The 27,809-nt window shown below is 54.6% G+C and overlaps 2 protein-coding genes across 5 annotated transcripts; one reads left to right on the forward strand and one right to left on the reverse strand.

The window, feature by feature from the left end:
* Window positions 1-1,093: 1,093 nt before the first annotated feature.
* Window positions 1,094-10,086, reverse strand: Nxnl1 (nucleoredoxin like 1). 2 transcript variants are annotated; one of them, XM_027394792.2, is made up of 4 exons: window positions 9,489-10,086; window positions 7,828-7,973; window positions 6,003-6,770; window positions 1,094-2,709 (listed from the first exon to the last, which is right to left on the reverse strand). In XM_027394792.2, exons 3-4 carry the CDS (start codon window positions 6,326-6,328, stop codon window positions 2,376-2,378), a joined length of 660 nt encoding a protein of 219 aa, XP_027250593.1. In that variant the 5' UTR covers window positions 6,329-6,770; window positions 7,828-7,973; window positions 9,489-10,086; the 3' UTR covers window positions 1,094-2,375. The 2 variants fall into 2 exon arrangements, with proteins under 2 accessions (XP_027250593.1, XP_035306295.1); XM_035450404.1 differs by lacking the exons at window positions 1,094-2,709; window positions 6,003-6,770 and having other exon boundaries at window positions 7,663-7,973; window positions 9,057-10,086.
* On the forward strand, window positions 9,192-27,667 carry Slc27a1 (solute carrier family 27 member 1). 3 transcript variants are annotated; one of them, XM_035450402.1, is made up of 13 exons: window positions 9,192-9,321; window positions 11,079-11,246; window positions 19,395-19,789; window positions 19,898-20,059; window positions 20,136-20,205; window positions 20,705-20,796; window positions 20,862-20,971; window positions 24,760-24,969; window positions 25,055-25,181; window positions 25,271-25,408; window positions 25,479-25,643; window positions 25,931-26,077; window positions 26,490-27,666. In XM_035450402.1, exons 2-13 carry the CDS (start codon window positions 11,080-11,082, stop codon window positions 26,645-26,647), a joined length of 1,941 nt encoding a protein of 646 aa, XP_035306293.1. In that variant the 5' UTR covers window positions 9,192-9,321; window position 11,079; the 3' UTR covers window positions 26,648-27,666. The 3 variants fall into 3 exon arrangements, with proteins under 3 accessions (XP_035306293.1, XP_027250591.1, XP_027250590.1); XM_027394790.2 differs by lacking the exon at window positions 9,192-9,321 and adding an exon at window positions 9,372-9,549 and having other exon boundaries at window positions 26,490-27,667; XM_027394789.2 differs by lacking the exon at window positions 9,192-9,321 and adding an exon at window positions 10,186-10,328.
* Window positions 27,668-27,809: the final 142 nt, after the last annotated feature.

Below are 27,809 nucleotides of genomic sequence, written 5' to 3' on the forward strand. Positions count from 1 at the left end.
CATACTCCCAGAATCTAGTTGTAGAGAGGGAGGAGGGATGAACAAAGGAGCCAAGTCCGAGCTGGAGAAAATTACAGAACCAGTTGACCTGACCTAGTGAGAGCACAGAGACCCTAGTCGTAAAGCTGGGGAACCAGCGTTGGAGAGAACCAAGCCCTCTGAAGGTGGCCTGGGCAGTCTATGGGATGACTAACAGTGGAGCCAGTGTTTATCCCTAGAGCGCAAATGGACTTTGGGAGTCCACTCCCTATGGAGGGATACTATTGCAGCCCAGATACACGGGAGAGGGCCTGGGCCCTCCCCCAGATGAAGTGAAGGACTTTGATGGTCCCTCATGGAGGGTCTCACCATCCCTGGAGAGTGTGTGTGGGGTGAGTTGGGGGGTCGGTGGAGGGCATGGGAGGACGGGAGGGTGAGAGAATGGGGGTATTGATATGTTAAATAAGATTGTTTCTAAAATAAAATATAAAAAATAGAGAGCCCTTCCCTTCAATGACTCTCCACTTCCCTCCATGGGCCAGCAGCTCCCCACCCCTCCCCCCCATCCCCCATCCCCGCGCCGTAGTTTTCCCTGTGCGGGACATCTCTGCCAGGCTGCGACTCAATACCACTGTGTCCCTGCTTTATTCCTGTTCATGGCTGAGCAATACTCGACTCTGGACATACCCACATGAGTTGGTCTGTTGATGTACATTTGGGGTGTTTCTACCTCTTGGCAAGTGTCAGTTACAACACTACGAATAGGCATATGCAGGTATGGGGGCCCCTGACCCCAGTAGTGAAGTTCTATGAGTCAAACTGCCCATACCTATGCTAACTCCATTTTACTGTTTGTCCGTGGAACTACAAAACAGATTCCCATGGCAACTATACAAATTTTGCATTCCCATAAGGGGTGAATGATGGCTTCTAATTTTCTTTTTTAATTAATATTTTAAAATTCCAGCCAGGTGGTGATGGTGCGTGCCTTTAATCCCAGCACTTGAGGAAGAGACAGACATCTCTTGAGTTCCAGACGAGCCTGGTCTATAAAGTGAGTTCCAGGACATCCAGGGCTACATAGTGAAACCTGTCTCAAAAAGCAAACTAATAATCATAATAATTTAAGATTTTAATTTGTTAGTTCTTGTGGGGGACACAGATAGGGGTCAAGGGACAACTTGTGGGAGCAGGCTCTAGTTCAGGCATTCAGGCTTGGTGGCTAGCAGGTATTCAGTCCTGAGCCTCGGCTTCCCCCACTACTCCAAGTTGGGAACGGAGGTGGATGAACTGCTTGAGGAGTCATGACTCCTAGGTTCGTAGCCTTCTACCACATCTAGTCAGATTCTTGCCCCAGAAGGTCAGGTTTGCCGGTGTCCGTAGATGCGCTTGACCCGGGAGAGGCTTTCGGGTCATTTGCACGCCAGGGGGCGCCGTCAGCAAAGCGAAACCGTTGGCACGCGGGCCTCGGCGCTTAGACCGAGGGAAGCGCCTGGCCCAGGGGTGGCGCTAGACACGGTCTTGTAGCCTAGGCCGTTCTAGAGCCCTCTACGTAGCCCAAAATGGCCTTGAACTCCAGATCCTTCTTCTGCACACATTTTTGTTTTCTTTTTTTATTTTTGTTTTGTTATTTTGCACAAGACTTAAAATAATATTTTTATTTGATATACACTTTTGTAAGTGTGTGGTCGAGCTCGTGCCACCAGGAGCCTGCGGAGGTCCATCACGTGGGGATAGGACTACGGTTGTCAGCGTTGACACTGAGTTCCATTCTGAATGCACTGAGTCATCTCAGCCGACCCTGCACCTGCGCCCAGAGCAGGCCTGCGCCACAAAGGCGGTTTGCAGGAGGGTTTTTTGTTTGTTTTGAACACGGTTTTGTTGTTGTTGTTTCGAGACAGGGTTTCTCTGTGGCTTTGGAGGCTGTCCTGGAACCAGCTCTTGTAGACCAGGCTGGTCTCGAACTCACAGAGATCCGCCTGCCTCTACCTCCCAAGTGCTGGGGTTAAAGGCGTGTGCCACCAACGCCGGGCTGAACAAGGGTTTTGAGGCTGGGGATGCACTAAGCTCCCGGTACCGTGCCCAGGACCTGTTCGTGGGGACCTTCACGTGCTTGCAAGGACTATGGGAGAGTTGGAAGAGGAAACCTGTCTTTGGGTGCCATTCCAGCTACTCCTTAGGCTGAGGCAGGAGAACGGTGAGTTCAGGGCTAGTCTTGGCTGCTGTCTAGGGAGCATCCTGAACATGCAGGAGAAGGCTAACGGGTTCCCCTGGGGGCCACGGGATCCCACCCCTGCACCCGGGGTCCCCAGGGGGTCACGGGAGCCCCGCCCCTGCACCCGAGTTCCCCAGGGGGTCACCAGAGCTCTGCCCCTGCACCTGCATCCCCCTGGGGGTCACCAGAGCTCTGCCCCTGCACCCGCATCCCCCTGGGGGTCACCGGAGTCGTGGCCGCTCCGGCTCCGGCCTCGGCTCCGGCCCGCATCGCGGTCCACGCGGTACTTGCGGCGGCGCAGGGGCTCGGTGATGCTGCGCCGCGCGGGCTCGTCCAGGTCCTCGGGCTGCAGGAAGCTACGGTCCAGCAGCTCCGACGCCTCCTGCCAGTTGGCGAAGCAGGAGGGTCCCAGGCGCTGGATCTCGTCCGTGGCATCGCTCGTCAGCACGTCCCCGCCCGGCTTGAGCACCACGACAGCAGGCAGGCGGCGCACGGAGAACTGGCGACCGAGGTCCCTGGGGGAGCGCGCGCGCGCGCATCAGCCCGCCATCCGACCCCTCAGTTCCCGGTGCGCTGCCCCCGATGGCCGCCGGGGGCGCCCGAGGACCCGCTGGCTCCCCAGAGCCTGCACAGGCTCCTTCCTTGCACGCTCCCTCTCCTCTGCCGCCTGCACCCTTTAGGTGTCCACCTGCTGCATGTGTGTGCAGTTTTTCCGCTCTCATTGTGAAGAGGGAAGCCCGGGTGCAGGGATTTCAAACAGCCAGGACGGCTGCGGGATCGAATGAACGAATGTACACTGAAAGGCTATCAAACAATGTGGGGGGGACATTTGAACTAAGATTTCGTCCTTTTTTTTTTTTTTGGTTTTTGAAGTAGTCTGTCCTGGAACTCGCTCTGTAGACCAGGCTGGCCTCGAACTCAGAGATTCGCCTGCCTCTGCCTCCTGCGTGTTGGAATTAAAGGGGTGTGCCACCACCACCCGGCTCACCTAAGCTTCTCCTTCTCCTTCTCCTTCTCCTTCTCCTTCTCCTTCTCCTTCTCCTTCTCCTTCTCCTTCTCCGAGACAGGGTTTCTCTGTATTGTTTTGGAGGCTGTCCTGACCAGGCTGGCCTCGAACTCACAGAGATCCGCCTGCCTCTGCCTCCCGAGTGTTGGGATTAAAGGCGTGCGCCACCACCACCCAGCTCTTGGTTAGTTTTTGTTGTTGAGTTTCTGTTTTGTTTTTGAGGCCCAGGCTGGCCTCATGGCTATATAGACAAGGGTGACTTTTGCAAGCCGTGGTGGCACATACCTTTAATCCCAGCTCTTGGGAGGCAGAGGTGGGCAGATCTCTGAGCTCAAGGCCAGCCTGGTCCACAGAATGAGTTTCAGGACAGCCAGGACTACATAGAGAAATCCTGTCTAGAAACAAAACCAAAACCAAACAGATAAAGAAGTGACTTTATACTCCTGATAATGGGGTGATGGTGCCTTCACTCCTGGTTTCTGGGGGTGGGGCTGGGGTTAAGACTCAGGGCTTCAAGTCTGCTACACAAGCACTCTGCCCACTGAAAGCACAACCCGGTTTGCTCTACTTGTTTTCTGTGCCTGCGTGTTTGCCTCCATGTATAACTATGCACCACCTGTTTGCAGTGCCCACAGGCACCAAGAGAGGGCGCCAGAGTCCCCAACTGGAGTTGTAGATGGTGTGAACCTCCGTGTGGGTACTGGGAACTGAATACAAGTCCTCTACAAGAGCAGTGGTGCTCTTGACCTCTGAGCCTTCTCTCCAGCTTGTTTTGTGCCACCCTCATGGTCTAAGTAGCAAGATGGGCCTTAAACTCCTGATCTTTCCACCTCAGCCTCCCAAGTGCTGGGATGAGAAAGCCTGCATACGACACCAGGATCTGGCTGCGTTAACTTTGTCCCAGAAAGCAGGTTCCTCTATGACACTTATAGCTTGTATTTCTTCTCTGAGAACAGAAACACTGCCCATGGGGCGGGGGTGGGGGCGGGGGGGAGGAGGAGGGGGAGGGGGAAGAGGAACTCACTTGATTGCACAGGGCAGTGAGTGGTGTCCGGACCTGGTCATGATGCGTGGAAGGGGGCCCTCATGACCAGATCCTTGAACTTGTGCAAGTGAAATGGGTGAAAGGTCAGGAAGTCAGTTGCTCATTACAGACTCCACAGCTCACCTTCCCCCACTCAGCGCAGACACCAACTCTGAGTCAGCTCAACCAGGGGCACATGAAAGGTGGTGGCTCCCAGAGCAGCGTGCTGGATGGCCAGATGTTGCTACACTGAGTCTCTCTCAGAATTGAGATGGAACTTGGGGTTTCTGACTTTTATTACTGGTAACACAAATGAGAAGCTGGGTGTGGTGATGTGTGCTTGTCATCCAGCACTTAGGGAACTGAGGCAGGGGGATTACTGTGAGTTCCAAGCCAGAACACCAAGCAAAGTTAGAAGGTAACTCAGAGGGTCAGGTACTTGCTGTCCAAGGATAAGGACTTATGTTCTGGTCTCAACGGCCCAAAAGTAGGGTAGATGTGGTTGACAAGGGACCCTTGGAGCTGCCAGACTAGCTCTGTCTGTGAGCTCAGTGTTTATGTGAGAGATCTGACTCAAGAAATACGGTGGAGCAAACCCTCACACTGGGGAACATACACCAACATGCACCTGAACATGGGCAGTGCGCAGAACAAGACACATGATTGAGGGCAGGTATATGTGTGTGCACGCTCGCGCGCATGCACACACACACACACACACACACACACACACACGTGCAAAAACAGAAATAAAAGTGGCTAGTGTGGTGACTGACATCCCAGCATTTGGGAAGCAGAGACTGGAAGATCAGGAGAAGTTCAGGGTCAGCCTTGGCTACACAGCCAGTTGGAAGCCAGCCTGGTCTACATGAAACCCTGTGATTAGAGTTCTCCTTAAATAGAAAACGGAAGTTCTAAGTTAGACACAGCTGTAAACCCTCTATCAGCCTCCTGCTTACAAAGTGACTCCTTGCCTGGTGATGTTAGTGGCACATGTCTTTAAGCACTGGGGAGGCAGAGGCAGAGGCAGAGGCAGATGGATCTCTGTGAGTTCTAGACCAGCCTGGTCTACAGGGTGAGTTCCAGGACAGCCAGGGCTACACACTGAAACCATATCTCAAAAAACCAAAAGCTAACATCCCTCCTCCCCAAAATGTATGACTCCTCCTCCTCACCCTGGGTCTATGACTTCCCATGGCTCCCACCCTCCCTGCTGAAGTTGGCTCTTCCTGGAGCTCTGGGAATGACTCAGTTCTGAGCTGTCCTTTCCAAGGTGCAGTGGTGCCCATGGGGACCCTCCAAGCCACGCCTCTTGTGTCTTACAGCTCCTGGGGATTGGGGGGGGGGTCCTCTCTCTTATTTTTACATTTCTGGTAGGTTTTCTTGGTTTGGGGGCAGGGTCACCCTACCTAGTCCAGGCTAGCCTCAAACTCGGGAGAGTTCTGACTCCATCTTCCTTGTGTTGATATTGCAGATGTGCGCCTGACTTCACCAAGGTTGGACAACCATGAGCTACAATACCCACCTCGTGTTTTTAGAGCTGGCCTTGAACTTGTAGCAACTCTCCTGCCTCATCTCCAAGTACTAGGATTGCAGACTCCTGCGACTACCTCCAGCTCCCATCATATGTTTTCCTGAGCCTTTGCTTCATATCTGTCCCCTTCAGTGGGCTGTGATGGACGAGGGGTGGACCCCCTCCCCTTTCTGCACTAGCTTCTAGTACCAGGACAGTAAACACTGGCTTGCCTTCCACAGAGATGCCTTCCCAGGGACCTCACCTCCTCAGGTCATCATGGAACGGCAGGAAGAGCCACTTCTCAGGCATGTCCCTGAGGAACAGGTCCTGTTGCTCCTCCGTGGGATCCTGGGACACATAGACCAGGGCCAGCTGTGCTGCCCGAAGCACGTAGAACTCATCAGTGAGTCGCACGAAGAAGTCTTTGAGGACTGGGGCAAAGGCCTGGCACTGGGGACAGGCCCCAGCGCCAAAGAACAGTAGCACAAGACGATTCTCCAGCCGGCGGCTCAGCTCGGCCTCGGTCTCCACTTCATCCTGGTCACTGTTATTCCTGATCAAAATGCGGCCAGAGAAGAGGGACACCATGGCAGCAGCGTGGAAGAACCCGGAGAGAGCTCTGGTGTGGCCTGCTTACGGGGTTCCCAGCCCCAGGAATAGGAACCTCCGCAGCCAGATTAGCCTCTAATCCTCCTGTAGGTCGACCTCTACAGGGCCAGCGTCAGTTGGAGGGGGGGTAGGGAGGCAAGCTGCTTGCAAGGTGTTAACAAAACAGAGCCTGTGAGTCCAGCACTGAGGCAGGGGGATCACAAGCACACCCTGGGGATGTAGGACAAAAATGAGAGGGGCTGGGGTGTGCCTGGAAGTGGAGCCCCTGCATAGAAACCCCACAGTCTGGGGCCAGGGGCGTGGCTCAGGGGTGGAGTGACAGCCTGTAATCCCCCAGTGAGGGGCTGGGGTGTGCCTGGGAGTGGAGCTCCTGCCTAGAATCCACCAGTACTGAAGGCATGGTTCAGGGTCTGGCTTCCATCTGCAACACAGTAAAGCAAACAAAACAGTAAACTCCAGTAATGAAGGGATATGCTTGACACAACTCAAGCCATTCATTTCTAGGCAAGAATTTTTGGTTAAAAAAATAAATGAGCCAGGTGTTGGTGGCGCACGCCTTTAATCCCAGCACTCAGGAGGCAGAGGCAGGCAGATCTCTGTGAGTTCGAGGCCAGCCTGGTCTCCAGAGTGAGTGCCAGGACAGCCTCCAAAGCCACAGAGAAAGCCTTTGTCTCGAAAAACCAAAACAAACAAACAAACAGAACAACAACAACAAACACTAACAAACAAACAAACAAACAAAAAAACCCAACCCCCCCCCAAAAAACCACAAGGGGCTGGAGAGATGGCTCAGTGGTTAAGAGCATTGGATGCTCTTCCAAAAGTCCTGAGTTCAATTCCCAGCAACCACATGGTGGCGCTACAATGAGATCTGGAGCCCTCTTCTGGTGTGCAGGGATATATGCAGGCAGCACACTATACATAATAAATAAATCTTTAAAAAAATGAAAGAAACAAATACTGTGACTCTGCCCTTTTCTATCCCCTCTCATCACCCAGACTACATCTGGAAACTCAGAAGTTCTCAACACTCCCCTTAACTATCAAAATCCAAATAAGCTTTTCCAAGGTGAGTGAGTGTGTCACTCAAGGCAGCTGCAGTCTGTGCTCTGGGCTTGGACATGCTCCCACACAACTCAAAGAAGTCTTTGTTGTTATTGTTGTTGTTGTTTTTAAGAACCGGTCTCTTGTAGACCAGGCTGTCCTCAGATTGACTAGGTAGCCACGGTTGACCCTGATCACAGGATCCTCCTACTGAGCCATGGTGTGAACCCTGGAGTCTGCAAAGATGAAATGAGCACAGAGAAAGCACAGAAGGGTGGACAGACGTTTATTGTCTGCCGCAGGAAGAAGAATACAGGAGTCATTCCCAAGGCAAGGTTCTGAAGACTCCGGCTATTTTCTCAGGAGCCCACTCAGAACATGTTTGTTTGTTTTGTTTTTGTAGGAGGTCACACATGCCAACTGTGTGCACTTACGGAGACCAGAGGACAACGAGCAGTAGTTGGTTCTCTAATTCCACTGTGTCTTGGGGATCCAACTCATGTCATCAAGCTTGGTGGCAAGCACCTTTACCTGCTGAGCCCTCTCTTCTGCCCTGCATATGCTCAGTTGAAGGTGATAGCTTAAAAAAAAAAAGATAGAAATGTTGGGAGTGAGCCAGGCAGTGGTGGTGAACAACTTTAATCCCAGCACTCGGGAGGCAGAGGCAGGTGGATCTCTGTGAGTTTGAGACCAGCCTGGTCTACAAGAGCTAGTTCCAGAATAGGCTCCAAAGCCACAGAGAAACCCTGTCTCGAAAAACCAAAAGGAAAAAAGAAATAGGGGTGAGGTAACCTAGCTGAAAGTCAAAGATTAAAGCAAAAGAGAGGAAGTTTCTATGATGCTCAGCTTGCCTCATCAGTTTCAAGCAGCTACCCTCAGAAGGGACACTCTGAGGGTGTGTCAGCTCTGGCTATCACCAATAGGGCCAGCTTTACAGGTGTCACACTACTGTCCTTCCTTCTCTGAGGTCTCTGTGTCCCACTGTAGTCTTCTTGTGTAGCCAAGGATAACCTGGGACTTCCTGTGTGCCTGCCTTGTTTATGGGGTGAGGGCACTGGGCATGGAAGCCAGGCCTTCCTGCATGCTAAGCAAGCTTGCTACCTGCAGAACCCCTTCTTCTACATCTTCAGCTCTTCCAAACAGGCACTTTCTAGGTCCAGGCTACCTCACCCCCAAAAGCCTCCTTCCTCACGCTCCATAACACGGGGGTTAGAGGCAATCATTTATTTGTACTTATTTTTTCTTATTTATTTATTTGTTTTCTTGTTGATTAATTAATTTATTTATTACGTGTGTTCCAGTGTGGGGAAGTCGGAAAATAACATTGGGGAGTTCTCTTCCACCATGTGGATCCTGAGGATCAAACGGAAGTCCTTGCTAGTCTGCTATCAACCTTTCAGATATCGGGACTAAAGAGTGTGGAGCAGGTGTCCAGAATCCGATGAGGGGTCAGTCCTCTGCAGACTAGGAGAAGAGGAGGGGAGGAGGAGAGGAAGGGGGGCGGGAGGCACCAGACGGCTAGAGGAGGAAGTAGGGCAAAGGGCACAGGAGATGTTCCAGGAATATGGAAACAGGAGGAGGCCGTGAGAAAGGAGGGGGCAGGCGGCAGCGCTGAGTCCCAGACCTAAGCTGGTGGGCCTGTGGCAGCGCTCAGTGTCTTTACCTGCAAAATGGGTGATCGCAGTAGAGGGAGCGAGGGCAGCTCTAGAGACTGGTCATTGTTGACCCCCAGCTGACTGGTCCAGCGTTCGGGATCTCCAGCAGCCCCCCATCCCACCACCCACCTCCCTGAGACCAATAGCAACTGCGGGCGGGGGTGGGGCCGCGCCTGCCCAGCCTTGGCCTTCGAGTGGCTCTGGAAGCCGGCCCCGGCTGGCTTCCTCCCAAGGAGAGCTGTGGGAAGGTCGGCCAAGCGGGGCAGAAAACAAGTAAGCCAGCAGGGTGGGCAGGGGGCGTGGGAGGGTGGCTGGGAGGGACGGGGCAGAGGATCGCAGGGCCGCTGTGCAGCGAGACGTGCCCAGGACTGCCAAGGGCTCATCCTGCGAAGTGACCCGCCAGGGGCTGAGCTCACAAGTTCCCCGTCCAGGCCTCCTACCGTAGCTGCGGCGACAACCGGCGAGGGAGCCGCGGGGCCCGGGGGTCTGCAACCTGAGCAGGTCAGCGGCACGCAGGGAGGGGCGCCCCAGCAGGAGGCTGGGCACAGGGGCGCCTCTGGACGGGCGCCTACGATTCCTGGGGTGCAAGCAGGGGAGTAGTAAAGAATCCTGGGGTGCCACTGGGTTTCGTGGGGGGCCCTGGGGTGCCAGAAGGGCTCGTGTGCAGAAAGGACGGGGACCTGGCGTGTCCTGGACACTCCTGGGACTGGCATGTGACTTGTTAAGGTTTGGGAGAGGTAGAAGTGAGGCTCCTGAGGCCCCCGGGATGTGGATTTCGACTCTCTGGGAGCCTGGAATGCGGAGAAGCCTCGGGGCTTGGATCTAGGACAAGCTGGAGCAAGTAGGCGGCAGCACAGACGGGCCCCGGGCGCGAGCTGGGTGCCCTGGCCCTGGCCCCGAGGATGGGGATCTTGGACGCCTCTGGGTGCACGCGCGCCGGAGCCACGCCCCCTGTGCCCGGGGCCGTCCCGGCACCTGCTTGCTTTCCTCTCCCGCCCCCTCGCCCGCCCCGGTTGCCGTGGACACGGGTAGGTAATCCTGGCGGGTCGCTCTAGCTTGAGAGTCTCTTTGGCCACAGGCTCTCTGGCCCGCGCATCCTCTCTATGGTTCAGGCCTCCGGAAGGGGGTCGGCTTGTGCGGAGCCGTGCGAGGAACTGGGAGCGTTACGCGGCAGGGAAGAGGGTTTCGGGGCGGAGAGCCAGGCGCCGGGTGGGTCGCACTGACCCGGCCTTCCCCTGGGCCCTGACTGGCAAGGGCTGAAGGAGGCGCGGGAGGCCCAGGTAGAATGCGGGTCCCGAATGTCAGACAGACTAGGGGCTGTGGGCGGGGCCAGGCACCACCTGGGGCGGAGCCTGGGTCAGAGTGGGCTGGCGAGTGCTTGGGCGGGGTCACGGGACTCTGCTGGGGGCGGGGCCTAGGCCTCACCTGTAGGAGGGACTTGGGGCAGCGTGCGCACGTGTGCGCTCTGGGGGCGGAGCCACTGACCGGGTCTGGAGGAGGAGCTTCGATCAGGTTGCGGGGCTGTGGTTTGAGGCTCCCACTTGTGGGCGGAAATAGAGGCCTCAGCTGGGGGCGTGGTCTAGAGTTAGGGGTTGGTTAGGGCACAGAGGCGGCCGGGGAGACGGGACAGGCTGAAGGACAGCGTGTGGATTTTGGGACGCGGGAGAGGAATGGGGCGGCAGGGGGGAGCGGCCTGGGCCATTGACTGCAGAGGGCCCAGGTGTGTTCAGGGTACGAAGCGACCCCAAGCTTGGAGGGCTGAAGCTCAGCGGCGGAAACTAGCCGCGTGGCCAGGGTGTGGGCGGGGCCTGTCATGGAGGTGGACATTGGGGCTGGGGGAGGGCCGGAGAGCGATGATTGACAGTGACCTGGCCAATCGCAGACCTTGAGGCGGGGCGGGTTAACTAAATGTGGGGGCGGGGCCGGGCTTAGGCGACCGCTAGAGGGGAGGCGGTGCGGCCCAGGTGTGGGCGCGGCCTGGGCGGGGCCGGCGGGGGCGGGGTCCGCGGCCTCAGCGCTGTGCTCCGCAGGATGCGCGCTCCGGGCGCGGGAACGGCCTCCGTGGCCTCGCTGGCGCTGCTTTGGCTGCTGGGGCTTCCGTGGACCTGGAGCGCGGCGGCGGCGTTCGGTGTGTACGTGGGCGGCGGCGGCTGGCGCTTCCTGCGTATCGTCTGCAAGACGGCGAGGCGGGACCTCTTGTAAGTAGGTGGAGTTGGAAGTCGGGGTCATGGATGCTCGGCCCTAGGGCGAGCCAGAGTCCTGCGGGTGGTGTGAGCGTCCGCACGCCCCCCGGGCTGCTTTTCTAGGCTGGGGCGGGCCTAACTCTGGAGTGACAGGTTGAGGGGCTCTGCGGGGTCCCACAGGAGACAGGACGGGGTTGTGGAGGGAAATGACTCCAATACAAGACTGGGACTGGGGGCCGGGGGCTGGCAGGGTGTTAGGTGGCCACCGTTAGAGTCTGGGTAATTGGTAGATGCTGAGAGAGCTGGGGGTTCCGGTGACGCGGTGGAGACTGTGAGAGGCCTCTAGGGGTTACCCACTGTCCAGATTCTTGGAAGGAACAGGTTGGGGGTGAAGGAATGTCTTGGGGAGTCTAAAGGCCTAAGGGTTCTAACTCGTCTCTAAAGAGTGATGGGCTGCCAGGTGAGATCTTTGTGGAACTGGGCATCGTTCCGGGTCTGTGTACCAGCTACTGTGTACCAGGGGGTCTCTGGAGGTGAAGTCTCTGGGGAGTCGTGGTGTGTAGGGAACCTGGAGGCTTCTGGGGTGTCTCTCAGGATTTTGTTGAGAGGAGCTGGGGTAACCTCAGTGTTGCTGGGATTTGAAGTCTCCATCTGAGCACCCTCACAGGCCTCCTTCAGGGAGGCCGACTGAGTGTTTTAAGTTAGAGGAAACAGGTTTATGGGGGACAGCAGAATGGTGTGGAATTGGGGGTCACAAGTGACTGGCTCTGAGCTTTCTCTCTCTGTTTTTCTTTTCCCAAAGTAGTGAAGAAACTTCATTCAAAGCAAATTAGTAGTGGAGTCAGAGAAGACACTGTGACAGCAGGCACACACGTGAAGGCACTCAAGGGCTGTGTTTTGGAGATGGGCTCTCATGGCTTTGAACTCTTCCTGGAGCCAAGCACGAGCTTGAACCCCTTATCATCTGCTGGGGTGACAGGCTTGTGCCACCAGATCTGGTTGCCACTATTTGAGGGTGTAGCACAGGACTTTGCACGCTGAGCAGGTTACCCACTTAGCCCAGGCCACGGCTGTTGTTTTACTTTTTGAGAGGGGTTCTTATGGAATCCAGCTTCCCATATTTCTTCTTTCTTTTTCCTTTTCTCTCTTACCCCCCCCCCCCTGTCTGTTTTTCTTGTCCAGGCTGCCCTGGAACTCGAGATCCTTCTGCCTCAGCCTCTGGAGTCACAGGGTGACAGGCAAGTAGCTGTCTTAAAAATTGAGTGGAGTGGAGCTGGGGAGCTGGCTCAGTACTCAGATCACCTCCAGTTCCAAGTGATCTACTGCCATCTTCTGGTCTCTGCTCCCACATGTGCACATACACACATAAAAATAAATAAATTAAACCAGTGTTTGTTTTTTAATGAGCAGAGTGTGGATGTATGAAGCACCAGTGTCACACAGGCAGCCATAGGCAGGGCCAGGCCGTGTGACTCGAGTCTGGCTGGCCACTGTGAACAGTCTTTGCTTTGAGAATTATCTTTTCTTCTTTTTTTGTTATTTGTTTTTTAATGATTTTGTTTATTGTATATACATTGGTGTTTTGCCTGTATGTATGTCTGTGAGGGTGTTGGATCCTCTAAAACTAGAGTTACAGACAGTTACAAGCTTCCACATGGGTGCCAGGAATTGAACCTGGGTCCTCTGGAAGAGCAACCAGTGCTCTCAACTGCTGAGCCATCTCTCCAGCCCTCTTTGTCTTTGCTTTAATGTTTTTGAAACTGAGTCTTGCTGGAACCCAGGTTGGCCTTAAACTCCTCATCCACTTGCCTGGGCCTTCCAGTCCTGGGCATTCCCTTCCGGCTGCGCCCAGTTCACCTGTTGTCCAGGAGCACCTGCCAAGCCCTGCCGGGGTCTCCCAAGGGGCCTGCTTTTCTGCTGGCCGAGTCTTGGGGCTCTGGATGAAAGAAGCTGAGGCTGGGAGAGGCCCTGGGAAGGGCCAGGCTGGACAGAGCTGTCTTTGTGCTTTGTGTGGGGGTGGCTTGGGCAGCTGCCAACCTGGGTGCCGGGGCATGTAGTAGGGACAAAAACACCGGATCCCTGCCTGCCGGCATGGGCCCACTGGTGGGAGAGGCAAGCTGGAGGGAAGGGCCCTGACAGGCCCACAGTGCTGCTGGAACCTGGCCTGCCTCTGCTCACAGGCCCACCAGCTGTGGCGGGCCTGGTTCCCATGTGTAGCTTCCAGAAGAATAGCTTCCTGCTCAGCTGACACACCCACCATCTTCACTGGTCCTCAGTCAGTTAGTGGAGCTCAAGTTACGGCCAGTTGGACATGTAGTAGGTGGAGGCAAGCATGCTGAGAGCAAGTTGGTTGGGGGTTGCTTATTGACCCTTAAGCATCATGCTTTTTCTGAGGTGCACACAATGAGCACCTGCTGTGTGCATCATCAGCATCTGTGCTATGAAAGGCCCATGGAACAGCTATGTTGAGTTTAGCTCATCTATGCTAACGTACCTCTCTGAGCCGTCAGCTTAGCCATCAAACCCCATCTGTGATCTGTGTGTGTCACAGTCCTACAGTGTAGGATAGCTGTAGACAACAGAGTGCTTGGTATATACGAGGTGTTTAATAAAGCTGGGGCCAACGTCTGCCTGGGCCACCCTATTTTAATTTTTTGGTGGTGGTATTGTTTGGTTTTCTTAATTATTCTGTTTAACTTAGCTTTACTATTCTCTGTTTATTCTGGTCCTTGGCCATGGTTCCAGGAATCACTCTAGGAACTAACTGATTGTTGGAGTTTGCCTCCACTAGCACCCTAGAAGACATAGCCTTGAGCCCCAGGCTGAGAGGCTTTGACCTCAGGATGAGCATGGAAAGCCAATGTTTTATCTTTTTTTTCCCCTTCTAATCCCAGATCCCGCTTCCTCCCCTCCTCCCTGTCCCCCCACCTTCCCTTCAGCCAAACCCTCATCTGCTCAACAGAGGGTAAGGGAGTCAATGAAGTCTGTCCCATCACCACATTGAGGGAGGACCAATGCCCCCTCTCCCCTGCTCCCGCTGTGTCCAGGCTGAGCAAGGTATCTCTCCATAGGAAATGGGCTCCAAAAAGCCAGTTCATGTACTAGGGTTAGATCCTGGTCCCACTGCCAGTGACCCACAAACTGCCTAAGCCTCCACTGTCACCTGCATTCAGGGGGCCTAGTTTAGTCCTATGCAGGTTCCCCAGCTGTCAGTCCAGAGTCAATGAGCTCCGACTAACTCAAGCCAGCTGTCTCTGTGGTTCTCCCCATCATGATCTTGACCCCTTTGCTCATATTATCGCTCCTCCTCCTCTTCGACTGGACTCTGGGAGTTCAGCCCAGTGGTTAGCTGTGGATCTCTGCATCTGCTTCCATCAGATACTGGATGAAGGTTCTATGATGACAGTTAAGGTAGTCCTCAATCTGATTACAGGGGAAGGCCAGTTCAGTCGCCCTCTCCACTATTGCTTAGAGGTTTTTTTTGTTTGTTTGTTTGTTTTTTAAGATTTTATTTTATCATATATCCAACATTCTGCTTCCATGTATATCTGCACACCAGAAGAGGGCACCAGATCTCATTACAGATGGTTGTGAGTCACCATGTGGTTGCTGGGAATTGAACTCAGGACCTCTAGAAGAACAGTCAGTGCTCTTAACCTCTGAGCCATCTCTCCAGCCCCCTTGCTTAGAGTTTTATCTGGGGTCATCCTTGTGTGTTCCAATTCAATCATCCAATTCCTTCATGTTCTCATCCCTACTCCCCTCCCCTTTGCCCCTCTCCCCTTCCACTCTTCCCCTCCCTCCCATGCTCCATAATTACCCAGAAGATCTTGTTATTTCCCCTTCCTAGACAGATCCATGTACGTCTCTCTTAGGGTCCTCTTTGTTGCCTAGCTTCTCTGGGGTTGTGGACTGTAGGCTGGTCATCCTTTGCTTTATATCTACTTATGAGTATTTAACATTTTTGTCTTTCCGGGGCTGGGTTACCTCACTCAGGATTTTTTTTCTTAGAATTTTTTTTCTAGTTCTATTTGCCTTCGAATTTCAAGATGTCAGTGTTTTGTTTTCCGCTGAGTAGTACTCCATTGTGTAAATGTACCACATTTTCTTTATCCATTCTTTGATTGAGGGGCATCTAGGTTGTTTCTAGGTTATGGCTATTATGAATAATGCTGCTATGAACATAGTTGAGCAAATGTTCTTGTGGTTTGGGTGAGCATCCTTTGGGTATGTGCCCCAAAGTGCTGTGTCTTGAGGTAGACTGATTCCCAATTTTCTGAGAAATAGCGATGCTGATTTCTAAAACGGCTGTACGAGTTTGCACTCCCACCAGCAATGGAGGAGTGTTTACCCTTCATATCCTCTATAAGCTGTGATTAGTGTTTTTGATTTTAGCCATTCTGACATGAGTAAGATGGTATCTCAGAGTTGTTTTGATTTGCATTTCCCTGATGGCTAAGGATGTTGAGCAATTCCTTAAATGTCTTTCAACCGTTTGAGTTTCTTCTGTTGAGAATTCTGTTTAGATGTGTACCCCACTTTTTAATTGGATTATTTGGTGTTTTGGTATCTAGTTTCTTGAGTTCTTTGTAAATTTTGGAGATAAGGCCTCTGTCAGATGTGGGGTTGGTGAAGATCTTTTCCCATTCTGTGGGCTGCCATTTTGTCTTGCAGACTGTGTCCTTTGCCTTACAGAAGCTTCTCAGTTTCCGGAGGTCCCATTTATTAATTATTGTTCTCAGTGTGGAAAGACAATTTTTAAAATTATTTAAATTTTTTATTTTACTGGATAAGTATGGGTGTTTCACACACACACACACACACACACACACACACACACACACACACACACACACACGATGTACATTCCTAGTGTCCAGAGAGACCAGAAGAGAGTGTCAAATCTCTTGGAACTGGAGTTACAGTTGGTTGTGAGCCACCATGAGAGTGCTGGTTACCCCTGAGCTGTTCCCCCAGTCCCCAATTTCATCTTGAGGCAGGGTCTTGCTGTGTAGTTCAGGTGTGTCTAGAAGCCCTAATCCCACCTCTGCCCTCATTGCTGATGCCAGGTATGCACCATCCACCAAGCTCTGACCAATCAACACATACCTTGTATCCCTTTGTATACTCACCTTACTTATGACGCACTGTTGACTGGGTGGCTCATGGTGAGCCTAACTTCCAGGGCAACCACCATGTCTGACAGCTTGTCTGCATGCAGTAGTCACCACAGCACCCTTGAAGACGGGTGTCTGGGCTGCTTTACAGCACGTGGTCACCACCAAGGAGCACAGACAAAGCCCTAAGGACCAGCAGGAGTTGCTGGTGTGCTGTGCTGAACAGGAGGAGAATGGTGCACACCATTCAACCTGGGGGGGGGGGCGTACATGTGCACAAGTGACTCCGATTTCTCTTCTGGGTGGCTGAGATGCAGGAGTAGGTCACAAGGCTTGCCATCAAGCCTGATGACCTGAGTTCAATCTCCAGGACCCTCAAGGTGGAGGGAGAGAATTGTCTCTCACAAGTCATCTTCTGATGTTCACACACACAGCAAATGAAACTTAAGAAAACGTGAAAACTTAAAATTCTCTTCATTTTGCAAGCATCCAGGAATGGTTGTCCTGGGCTCACAGACACAGGTGGCCTCCAGTGACAAGGGTGGGGTGTGTCTGCACACATGTGAATGCTCAAGTATGTGTGGAATTGGAGGACAATTTGCACGCCTTTAATCTTGATATTTGGGAGGCAGAGGCAGACAGATCTCTGTAGGTTTGAGGCCAGCCTGGTCTACACAGCAAGTTCTAGGATAGTCAGGTCTACACAGTGAAGCACTGTCTGGTTTTTTTTTTCTTAATTTAAAGCTTTTTAAACATTACATTAACATGTTTGAGGCAAGATTTTTAAAGAGACTCTGTATCCTGTAGCCCAGGCTAGCCTCACAATCACTGTGTAGCCCAGGCTAGCCTTGAGCTCATGATCTGCTTTTATGATAGCCAGCCCCCTTAGTGGTGACCTGTATTAGTTCTCAGAGCCAGCCCCTCTCCGATTGCACCTCTCAGGTTTCACTTCAAAGTCCTCACATAATCTGTCTCTCTTGAGTGCCGATGACCCCTACCAGCCCTGGGACACATATGACTGTTTCCAAGTGCTGCAGGATCCCTGGCTGACCGAGGCCCAGGTATTGGGTACTCTGGTCCCTCTGGGATTACTTGTAGCAGCCACTAAATTAGGAGAGCTGGACCTTGGGTTTTGGTCGTCTCCTTAAACTTCTCCTAACTTCTTTTCCTTCCCTACCCCTCTTTATTTTTAATTTTTACTTAATATTTTTATTTTTTTATTTATTTACTTTTTACATGCACAAATGTCTGGCCAGTGTGTGTGCCATGTGCATGCCTAGTGCCTGCAAGAGACAGAAGAAGACTTTGGGACAGGGGCTGGAGCTACAGACAGCCATGAGCAACCATGTCAGTGCTGGGAATCAAAGGCAGGTTCTCTGCAAGAGCAGTCAGTGCTCTAACCACCGAGCAAACTCTCCAGCCCCATTTTTTTTTTTTTTAAGTTTTGACACAAGAATCCTGCTCTATAGCAGCGGTTGGCTTCACACTCCCATCCCTGCTGCCTCAGCCCTGGATGCTAGGATGACAGGTGGCTAGGATGCCACCATGCCTGGCTCATTCCCTCCTGTGTGTCCAGGGAGACAACAGACAAGGATAGGGTGAGAAGCGCGTCTGCCATCCATGGCGTTGGAAGGTCCTGGGTGCCAGGGAAGATATACCAAGGCAGACACATTACCTCTGGGGGTCCAGGAGCATTTATGTAAGCATAGGGCAGTTGAACCAAGACCTGAGGGGAGTGCATGGCTAGTGCGGCCTTTGAGAAAGAACAGGGGAGGAAGAGTGCTGGGTATCTTCAGGGAGCCTTGTTTGTCTGCAGCCAGCGAGTGACAAGTGATGGGAATGGGGAAGGCATAGGGCAGTTTTTCTTTGTCCCTGGAGTCTCACCCAGGCACACAGGAGGGGTTGGACATCTAGGGAGAAATGAAAGCTGAGGCTGGGCGGCTGGATGGAGTGCTGACCTAGCGTGTCCTACTCCTTAAGGGCACACACCTTACAAACTTTGCTGCAGCTGTGTGGAGGCCACCACCTCCTCCCTCAGACCCACTGATAAGAGCCCTCATTTTACCTGCTACTCCCAGCATCACTGTGTCCTGCCCAGTGCTCATCACTGTTTGGGGATCACCTCTCAGAGCTCTATGATCCTGGAGGGATGGCGACAACTGCTCTGTCTTCAGAACAGCATTGCTTCAGTCAGCAGCCCAGGCAGGAAATGGACAGATGAGGGAGGGCATGAAGGGTGGGAGGAGACATGAGGATGAGGAGAGGGATGGATGAGTGAAGGAAGCTGGTGTGGCTCTGAAGCCCCAGGCAGGGTTGCCATGAGTTCAAGGCTAGCCTGGGCTAGGAAGGAGATATCAATGGGAGTCCAAGGTACTGGCAGGTTTGGTGTCTTCTCTTGGCCAGCCTGTGGTCACCATCTCTCTGTGTTCTATGGTGATGGGGTTGGGAACTTAAGGGACATCCCCAGAGAGAGGAACAAAAATGGGATCTGAGACCTTCCTGATAGCCAGGCCTGTCAACTCAAGTACTCCAGATGCTGAGTGAGGCAGGAAGAATGCAAGCTCCAGGCTAAAAGGCAGTTAGCCAGACCCTGACTCAAAAGTAAAAAGAGGGCTGGGGGTGAGGCTGGGGAGGGGACAGAGCCTCTGCCTAGAACTCCCCAAAGAGGAGCTGGGGGCGTGGCTCAGGGTGAAGCCCCTGCCTAGAATCCAGCCCTGAGGGCCTGGAGCATGGTAGCAGAGGGCTTGCAAAGTATGCATGTTGGCCTGGGTTCAACTGCAACATTAGAGAGAATAAGCAAAGGGTCTGACACCTGATACTCAGGTCACTAGGCCATTGGGAAGACTACATGGTGACTAACACTCATGTGGTAGACAGGCTGGCTTTGGGGATCCATAGCTTCCTGGCAGGTTGGTTAATGCTTCCTGCCCTGAGAATCAGCCATTAAAGGACTAAGTATACTAGACCCCCATCTGTCCTGGGGCCCTGATTGGAGAACTAAGGCTTGAGGCAGCTCTGGACAGTGACCTTGTACCCTTCTCTGCAGCGGCCTCTCAGTTCTGATTCGTGTGCGGCTGGAGCTGCGTCGACACCGGCGTGCAGGAGATACAATCCCACGCATCTTCCAGGCAGTGGCCAGACGACAGCCGGAGCGCCTGGCGCTGGTGGACGCGAGCAGTGGTGTATGCTGGACCTTTGCACAACTGGACACCTACTCCAATGCGGTGGCCAACCTATTCCACCAGCTAGGCTTCTCACCAGGCGATGTGGTGGCTGTGTTCCTGGAGGGCCGCCCCGAGTTCGTGGGGTTATGGCTGGGCCTGGCCAAGGCTGGTGTGGTGGCTGCCCTGCTCAATGTCAACCTGAGGAGAGAACCCCTGGCTTTCTGCCTGGGCACATCAGCTGCCAAGGCCCTCATTTATGGTGGGGAGATGGCAGCAGGTGAGGCCTGGTGGATACCAGGGGGTGGGGCCTAGGGAACCTTAGGGTTAGAGAGATGCTGGCAAGGGGCGCTTCATAACTGTGACCCTGAGCCTCATGTCACCACAGCGGTGGCAGAGGTGAGCGAGCAGCTGGGGAAGAGCCTCCTCAAGTTCTGCTCCGGAGACCTTGGACCTGAGAGTGTCCTACCCGACACGCAGCTCCTGGACCCCATGCTCGCCGAGGCACCCACCACACCCCTGGCACAAGCCCCAGGGAAGGGCATGGATGGTAAGTGGAGAGTCCCTGGCCATCTATCCCCTCTGCCCTCAGCTCTCCCAGTGCCTAACACCTGCTTCTCCTATAGATCGGCTGTTTTACATCTATACTTCGGGAACCACTGGACTTCCTAAGGCGGCCATTGTGGTGCACAGCCGGTGAGCAGGGCCCTAGGGCCTTCTGTTCCCTGCCATCTGCCTATGCTGGGACCTATCCCCAGATTCTCCCCTCCTCTCTCCTCTGACTGAGCCCCACCCATCTGCTCAGCTTCCTTCGTCTGCCCACTCATGACCCCGTCCCTCCCCCACACCCTGGCCCTGCACCTTTTAGGGTGTTTGTTTTTGTTTCTAGAGACAGGATTTCTCTGTGGAGACCAGGCTGTCCTGGAACTCACAGAGATCCTTCTGCCTCTGTCTCTCGAGTGCTGGGATTAAAGGCGTGCGCCACCATGGCACAGCACCATTGAGAGTTGTATGTCCTAAATCCCATGACCATTCTGCCTTGGCCCTCAGTGAGTCACGCCACGCTCTGCCCTTCCTGGGCCCCGCTCTTCTTAGCCCGCCGCGGCTCTTTGAGCTGGGAAGCTTTCCGTGTGCTGCGCCCTCAGACACCCTTCCCCAGGGCTCAGGCGCTCTCTCTGACTTGGCTCTCACGCAGGTACTACCGCATCGCAGCCTTCGGCCACCACTCCTACAGCATGAGGCCAGCCGACGTCCTCTACGACTGCCTGCCGCTCTACCACTCCGCAGGTACGCCTAGGCCCAGGGGCTCGGGCGGGGCCCCCCAGGGACCCTCACAGCCACCTTCCCTCTAGGGAACATCATGGGTGTGGGACAGTGCGTCATCTACGGGCTGACGGTGGTGCTGCGGAAGAAGTTCTCTGCCAGCCGCTTCTGGGATGACTGTGTCAAGTACAACTGCACGGTAGGCCCCGCCTCCTCCCAGGCCCCGCCCACCACACCAGGGCTCAGCTTCCTCTCTCTGGGCTGGGGCGGGGGCGGGGTCAGCGCACACGCCTCCTCCTCTGGCCCTGCCCTTCCTGCTCTGGCTCTGCCTATGGCGCGCATAGGTTCACTCAGACCCCGCCCCTCCTGTTCAGGCTGCACCACCACCTCACCTAGGTCACTGCTTGCTTAGCCAGCTCCACTCAGTTGGCTAGGCCCTGCCTCGCAACCAACCAAGGGTCGTCCTTCGGGCCAGATCTTGCCATTCCTACGGCCCTGATATACCAGGACCCTGTCCCTTCCGGCCAAGCCCCATCATTTGTGGTCAGTCCTCACCCCTCCTTGAAGGCCACACCAACTCTAGGCAAGCTGTGTCCACCATTCATGCTGTGCTCCGTCTAACTAGGTGGTCCTGAACACCTTGAGGGTGGAGTCTCTGTACAGGAGAAGAAAAGGAACCAGCCAGGCAGGGCCCCTGGAATGCAGAAAGCTTCTGTGTAAACTCTTTGGAGTCTCTTACCATTGTCAGCAAAGACATTGCACCTATTTTACAGTCAGGAAAACTGAGGCTGTAATGCAGTGGGATGGAGCCAGGTTATCTGATTTCCTCCAGGTGCTTTCTTCACACTGTTGCTCCCCCGGACCCCCACATGGGGCAGGAGGCCAGGGGTAGGATCAGTTCTCTGGACAGGAGGAGCCTAGGTGAGCGGGTTAAGCTGAGGCAGGACACCACAGCTAGAGTTCTCAAAGCACACACCATGTCCCGAGCTCCTTCACACCATGCCCCGAGGTCCTTCACACCCCCCACCCCCGGCTATGCTCTGGGCTCCTCTGATCCTCAGAACAGCGAACCAGCAAAATTTCCGGGCAGAGGTGCACCGCTGCCCCTGCTCTTCTCCAGCTGAGGTACGAGGCTGCTAGCTGAGAAGAGGAAAGAGCTAGTAGTGTGTGGGTTCTGCGGGCACTAGCAGTTGACAGCAGGACCTAGTGCATGACAGGACCTGTCCAGGCCACATCGCCCTGCATGGCAGTACTGGAGGCCCCTGTATTCTGCCGGCATGGTAGGGTTTTCACCCATCTTGGGGAAAACACTTGACACTAGAGTCACTTGAGAAAAAGCCAGAAGATTCCGGATCTGGGTGGTAGTCATTGCAGAGCCCAGCCCCGATGTCCGAGGCCCTGGGTTCCATCTCCAGCAGCCCCTAGCCCCTGCTGCTGCCTTAGCTCTGTGTTAGAACTCAGGTGAAAACCCCAGGGAGAAAGGACCCGTTAGTTAAGTGGCATCCCACTTGCTGTGCCACCCTGCCTTGGTCTAGTTCCATAAAACTTCATCCCTGTCAGCAGTCCCAACCTCTCACCTCCCAGTGCCTGGTGTTCTGGTGGAAGCTGCTAGTTCACACACCACAGGGCCCTTTAGTTCTGGGAAAGCATCTGGCTTTTTGTTTTTCATCCTCTCTACTCTGGACCTCTGGGTGTGGACAGTGAGGCCACGCCCAGCCTGGGATGGTTGCTTCTCTGCTCTTCCTTTTGCTTGTGTAGGGGCTGGGGTGTTGTCAGTGTCTACTCCTTTCTACCTTTGTTGGTCTGTTTTTTGAGACAGGGTCTCTGTATCTATCCCTGCTGTCCTAGAACTCACTATATAGACCAGGTTGGCCTGGGATTCACAGAGATCCACCTGGATCTGACCATTCCACAACATGTTGAACCTACATCAGACTGCCTGTGGTGAGGCATGCCCTGGTCACAGACTTCCATGACATCCTAGGGTCCCTTTGTCTGGACTCTTCAAAGGTTTTCAGAATCTGCTTACTGTCTGAAGATCCTTCAAAGCCATTTCTGTCAATTTGTGTATCTGTGAAAGACCCTGTTGGGCAAAGGGGCAGTGGGCTGAGGGGCAAAGATGTGAGGGGCAGAGCTCTGAGAGCTGAAGCTATGTTCAACCAAACACTGGAGGCCACTGGAAACCTCACCTCAGGGCTGCAGATGGAGCACCTGGCAGGTGGGACTTTACTTAGCTTCTGAGCCAGAGTCTTACTGGACCCGAGGTCCTCCTGACACATGCAGCGTGAGTGCTGGGATGTGGCACTGCATTGGGCAGACAGTTAGGCAGAAGGTTAGTGAATTGAAAGAGACCAAATCCAGCTGAAGTCTAAGCTTTTGAGAAAGCTGAAGTCTAAGCTTTCTCAAGGACAGGGTTTGAGTTCACAGAAATGGGAATGCTGCATAGGAACAGCTTCAGGTCATGTGACCTAGGGGGCTCTGCCCCACACTCCCTCCCTCCTCTCCTGTTCCCTCCCTCTCTCTCTACCCCACACTCCCTCCTTCCTCTCTTGTCTCCTCCCTCTCCCCGCTTTTGGAGACCAGCTCATGTACTTGCTGTCATGAACTTGCGATGTAGCCAAGGCTATGTGCCCCTTGGTCCTAGTGCCCTGTACTCAGCCCTCCATTTTGTTCGGTTACCCTCTCCACTGGGCTTTTCCTTTCAGTGGGGGGGGGGACACTGCCCCTGTCACTTCAGGGGAGAAAAAGTCCTTTTTCCAACCTTCCATTAAAAGCCCCAGTGAGCTGTGACCCCAGATTGGAGGCTAGGATGACACCTGTCATCCTAGCATTTGGAAGGCTGAGGCAGGAGGATCAGAAATTCCTGGACAGTCTGGGCTACAAAGACCCTATCTCCAAAGTCATGAATGGGAGGGGAGACTGCTTGCCTGGCTTGCCTTGGTTCTGTCCCCAGCACCGCAAAGTCCTCAGTGCTGATTCTCCTTGGCTCACACTGCTTGTGCCCCTCCTGTCACAGATGGTAGCATGTTATTATCCAGATGGCAGGTGGGATGCTGTCTTCCTGTTCCTTTGTGGGAGGTAGGAGGGAGGGGACCACAGCGGTGCTGGCGGGAGGCACTCCCTGTTCTACCTAGCTTGTCTCTGGGCTGCCATGGCTGCTTGGGGACATGGGGGGGGGCACACGGGGGACAGGGCAGGAGCCAACCTAGAGCTCAGGTGGCGTGCCTGTGACAAAAGTGTTTCAGCACAACAGTACAGTCCCTGAGGCAGAGACAGGATGTGGAGGGTAGAAGGAGAAATTTGGTTTCCTTGCAGAAGATGGGGAGGAGGCTGTGTGGCTAGCCTGGTTGCTAACCCTGAGAGGGTGACTGCCGTATGACAACTGTCCAGGGTGCCTGGCCAGGCTTCAAGTCCAATTCAGCCTTTTACTACCTCTGTGACTTCCTTGTTATTGTTGGCCTCAGTTTGTCCATCTGTAAAGTGGAGCATGCAGCTATTCAAAAGCCCATCCCAAGTGGTGGTGCAGCCCTTTAATTCCTACAACATGAAGCAGAGATAGGCAGATCTCTGTGAGTTAAATGCTAGCCTGGTCTACATACCGAGTTCCAGGTCATCCTGGGCTACATAATAAGACCTTATGTAAACGAAAGTTAGAAAAAAAAAAGTGAGGGAGGGGGAAAAAGAATTTGAGGATACCCAGGAGTTTACTGGGGGTGACACCCTTAATCTATGAGGCAATGGGCTCTGTATGCGGCCCTGCCCCAAGCTCAGGGTGCCAAGGGACAGCTGCTCCGGGGTGACGGCCCATCCTGCAGGGGTCAGTGCTGCCTAGGAAAAGGAGAGGCTCCAGCCACAAGGTGTGTCATGCCCTCTTCCGTCCCACCTCCAGCCACCCCACCCCAACCCCCGCAGGCCTCCCCGGCCAGGCTGGCCCCGCCTCTCCGCACTGCTGTTGACTGGGCGTTCCCTGAGCCCCCTCCCCCACAGGTAGTGCAGTACATCGGGGAGATCTGCCGCTACCTGCTGAGGCAACCGATTCGTGACGTGGAGCGGCGGCACCGTGTGCGCCTGGCCGTGGGCAACGGGCTGCGGCCGGCCATTTGGGAGGAGTTCACGCAGCGCTTCGGCGTGCGGCAGATCGGCGAGTTCTACGGCGCCACCGAGTGCAACTGCAGCATCGCCAACATGGACGGCAAGGTTCGCGGCTGCTCCCTCCCTCGGCGGGTGCCTCGGGGCTGCGTGCGTGGCCGCTCACTGCCGCTCACCGCCTCGTCCACCCCAGGTCGGCTCCTGCGGCTTCAACAGCCGCATCCTCACGCACGTGTACCCCATCCGTCTGGTCAAGGTGAATGAGGACACGATGGAGCCCTTGCGGGACGCCCAGGGCCTCTGCATCCCATGCCAGCCCGGTGAGAGCAGCCCCGCCGGTGCCTCGGGGAGCTAGGGTCCCCGCGGCACCCGCCCCACTCCGCTGAGTGTCTGTCACTCACTCCTTCAGGAGAGCCCGGCCTTCTGGTGGGCCAGATCAACCAGCAAGACCCTCTGCGGCGCTTCGACGGCTACGTTAGCGATAGCGCCACCAGCAAGAAGATCGCCCACAGCGTGTTCCGCAAGGGCGACAGCGCCTACCTCTCAGGTGCGAGCCGCGCGGTCCGACTGTCTGGCTTGATGTGAAGCTGGGTCCCACCTGCCCCTCTCCCCTGCAGGTGACGTGCTGGTGATGGACGAGCTGGGCTACATGTATTTCCGCGACCGCAGCGGGGACACCTTCCGCTGGCGCGGGGAGAACGTGTCCACCACCGAGGTGGAAGCCGTGCTGAGCCGCCTGCTGGGCCAGACTGATGTGGCCGTGTACGGGGTGGCCGTGCCAGGCAAGCTGGGGACGCCGGGTGGTTGTGGGGTGCAGAGAACCCAAGGAGTCCACCCAGAGGGGACATATACAAGTATATGCAAGCATACAACCTGGAGAAGTAGTTTCCAACTGTTTCTAACGCTGAGCCTCAGTTTGGGGGACCCTTAGGATCAGAAGGGTCGAAATGACCCCTTATGAAATGGGTGCTGTCAGGACCAATGTTGTCCCAGTTGGGAGGTCATAGAGTAGAGAGCCGGACGCTACAGGTGGGCAGGTGTTCTCAGCTGAACCTCCCTCCCTCTGCAGGAGTGGAGGGCAAAGCCGGCATGGCGGCCATTGCAGATCCCCACGGCCAGTTGGACCCTAACACCATGTACCAGGAGTTGCAGAAGGTTCTGGCATCCTATGCCCGGCCCATCTTCCTGCGTCTTCTGCCTCAGGTGGATACCACAGGTACAGCCCTGCCTCAGGAACCATTAACTTCTTTGTTCTAATTTAGACTCAGTCCCCAGTGTGAATGAAGGTTGACAGCCACCTGCCCTGGGGCGTTTCTTGATTTCCTGATGGACTTATCTGCTGCTCCTGGTCAGTTGGTGGGCACCTTGTTTCGTCTTTTGGTTTTTGCGTTGTTGTGACAATTAGGAAGCTGGAGAGGGGTGCGCTGCACATTCTGAGAGTTCTTTCTCTATGAATTGTCTTGTCTTTTGCCCCTTCCTGCCAGTATTTTCTTCCTGTCTTGAGAAGTGAAGGGTGTGAAGGTGTCCAGTGGGCAGCTGTCAAGGAGAGTGTCCGCTGCTGAGAAGAATCCTGTGCAGAGAGCTGCTTCCGGGTTCTAACCCCTCCTCTCTCCTTGGCCCTCCCCCAGGCACCTTCAAGATCCAGAAGACCCGGCTGCAGCGCGAAGGCTTTGACCCTCGACAGACCTCAGACCGGCTCTTCTTCCTGGACATGAAGCAGGGCCGATACCTGCCCCTGGATGAGGGAGTCCACACCCGCATCTGCGCCGGAGACTTCTCGCTCTGATGCACCTGGCGAGTGTGATGGGCCTGGACTCCCTCAGGGGCCTCTTCTGCCTGGCCACCTGGCCAGTGGCACCAGTGGGTGCAAGAAACTGGGAGGACCTGAGCAGACAGGTGTCTCTCTCCTGCATCCCACTATGCATCCATCCAGCCTCCACCTTTCTCCTTTTCTCCATCTCTTTTTCCCACCTACCAGGAGCCCCACAGACACGTCTTGGCTGCTGTGTCTTGCATTGAGACCAGTGTCCAGGGGTCCGGGCTGTGGCATCCACCTCCCTTGCTGTTGTGCCTTAGGAACCTGTCCTCAGCTCCCCTGTGGAGTAGCTGCCCTCCCTACTAAGGGTTTGTAGCACACTCACATTAGCTGGGTGACATCGGCAGCCCCGGCTGACCTCCAGTCAACTGGAAGTTTATTTTTTTGTTTTAAGACAGTATCTCACTGTGGAGGCCCAGCTGGCCTCAAACCCTCCGTCTTACTGCCTCTGCCTGTGCTAGCAAGTGCACCACCCTGCAGTTCCAGAGGGATGACATTGGTGCACTATTTTCCCTAGTCCCCCACTTTCCCCTCATGTTCTGGAAGCTTCAGAACTTACTCTGACCACTTGGATGTGGCTAGTGTTGGGCCTGCCCACAGCTGTCTGTTCAGGGGTCTCCAGGCCCTGACCCTAGCAAAATTTGGGTGTCTGATTTCACATCAGGAGGGACCCAGGAAGGGTTGTTATGGTGTTCCTTTGGGCGCTCACGGTGACATGACAGCCCTGGATGTGCTTCCCTGTTGTGTTAGAGCCCAGACCCTGTTGCTTGTGACATCCCAGGTCTACCCTTCTGGCTCCCATGTAACCCCTAGGTCACTGGTGACTCAGCTCAGTCACCAAGCCCAGTCTCTGCCCTCCTGCATCTACAAGGGCGGAGACCCATGGAGGGTGTAGGTAGCACAGTGTCCACAGACTGCCCCGCAGTCCACACACACAAATGTCATTTCTTGTTGGTTTTCAGAAATAAATGTGCTGAGCCTTGACACTTGCCAGAGTGCAGCATCTCTGGTTTGTCTCAAGGCCTAGGTGCCTCAGCAGGTCGTACCTGAGCAGGCTGCAGCAGGACACCCACAGTATTTGTCCTAGTTAGGGCTTCTGTGATGAAACACTGTGACCAAAGCAATTTGGGGA

Source organism: Cricetulus griseus, assembly GCF_003668045.3.
Source record: "Cricetulus griseus strain 17A/GY chromosome 1 unlocalized genomic scaffold, alternate assembly CriGri-PICRH-1.0 chr1_0, whole genome shotgun sequence".
NCBI lineage: Eukaryota > Metazoa > Chordata > Mammalia > Rodentia > Cricetidae > Cricetulus > Cricetulus griseus.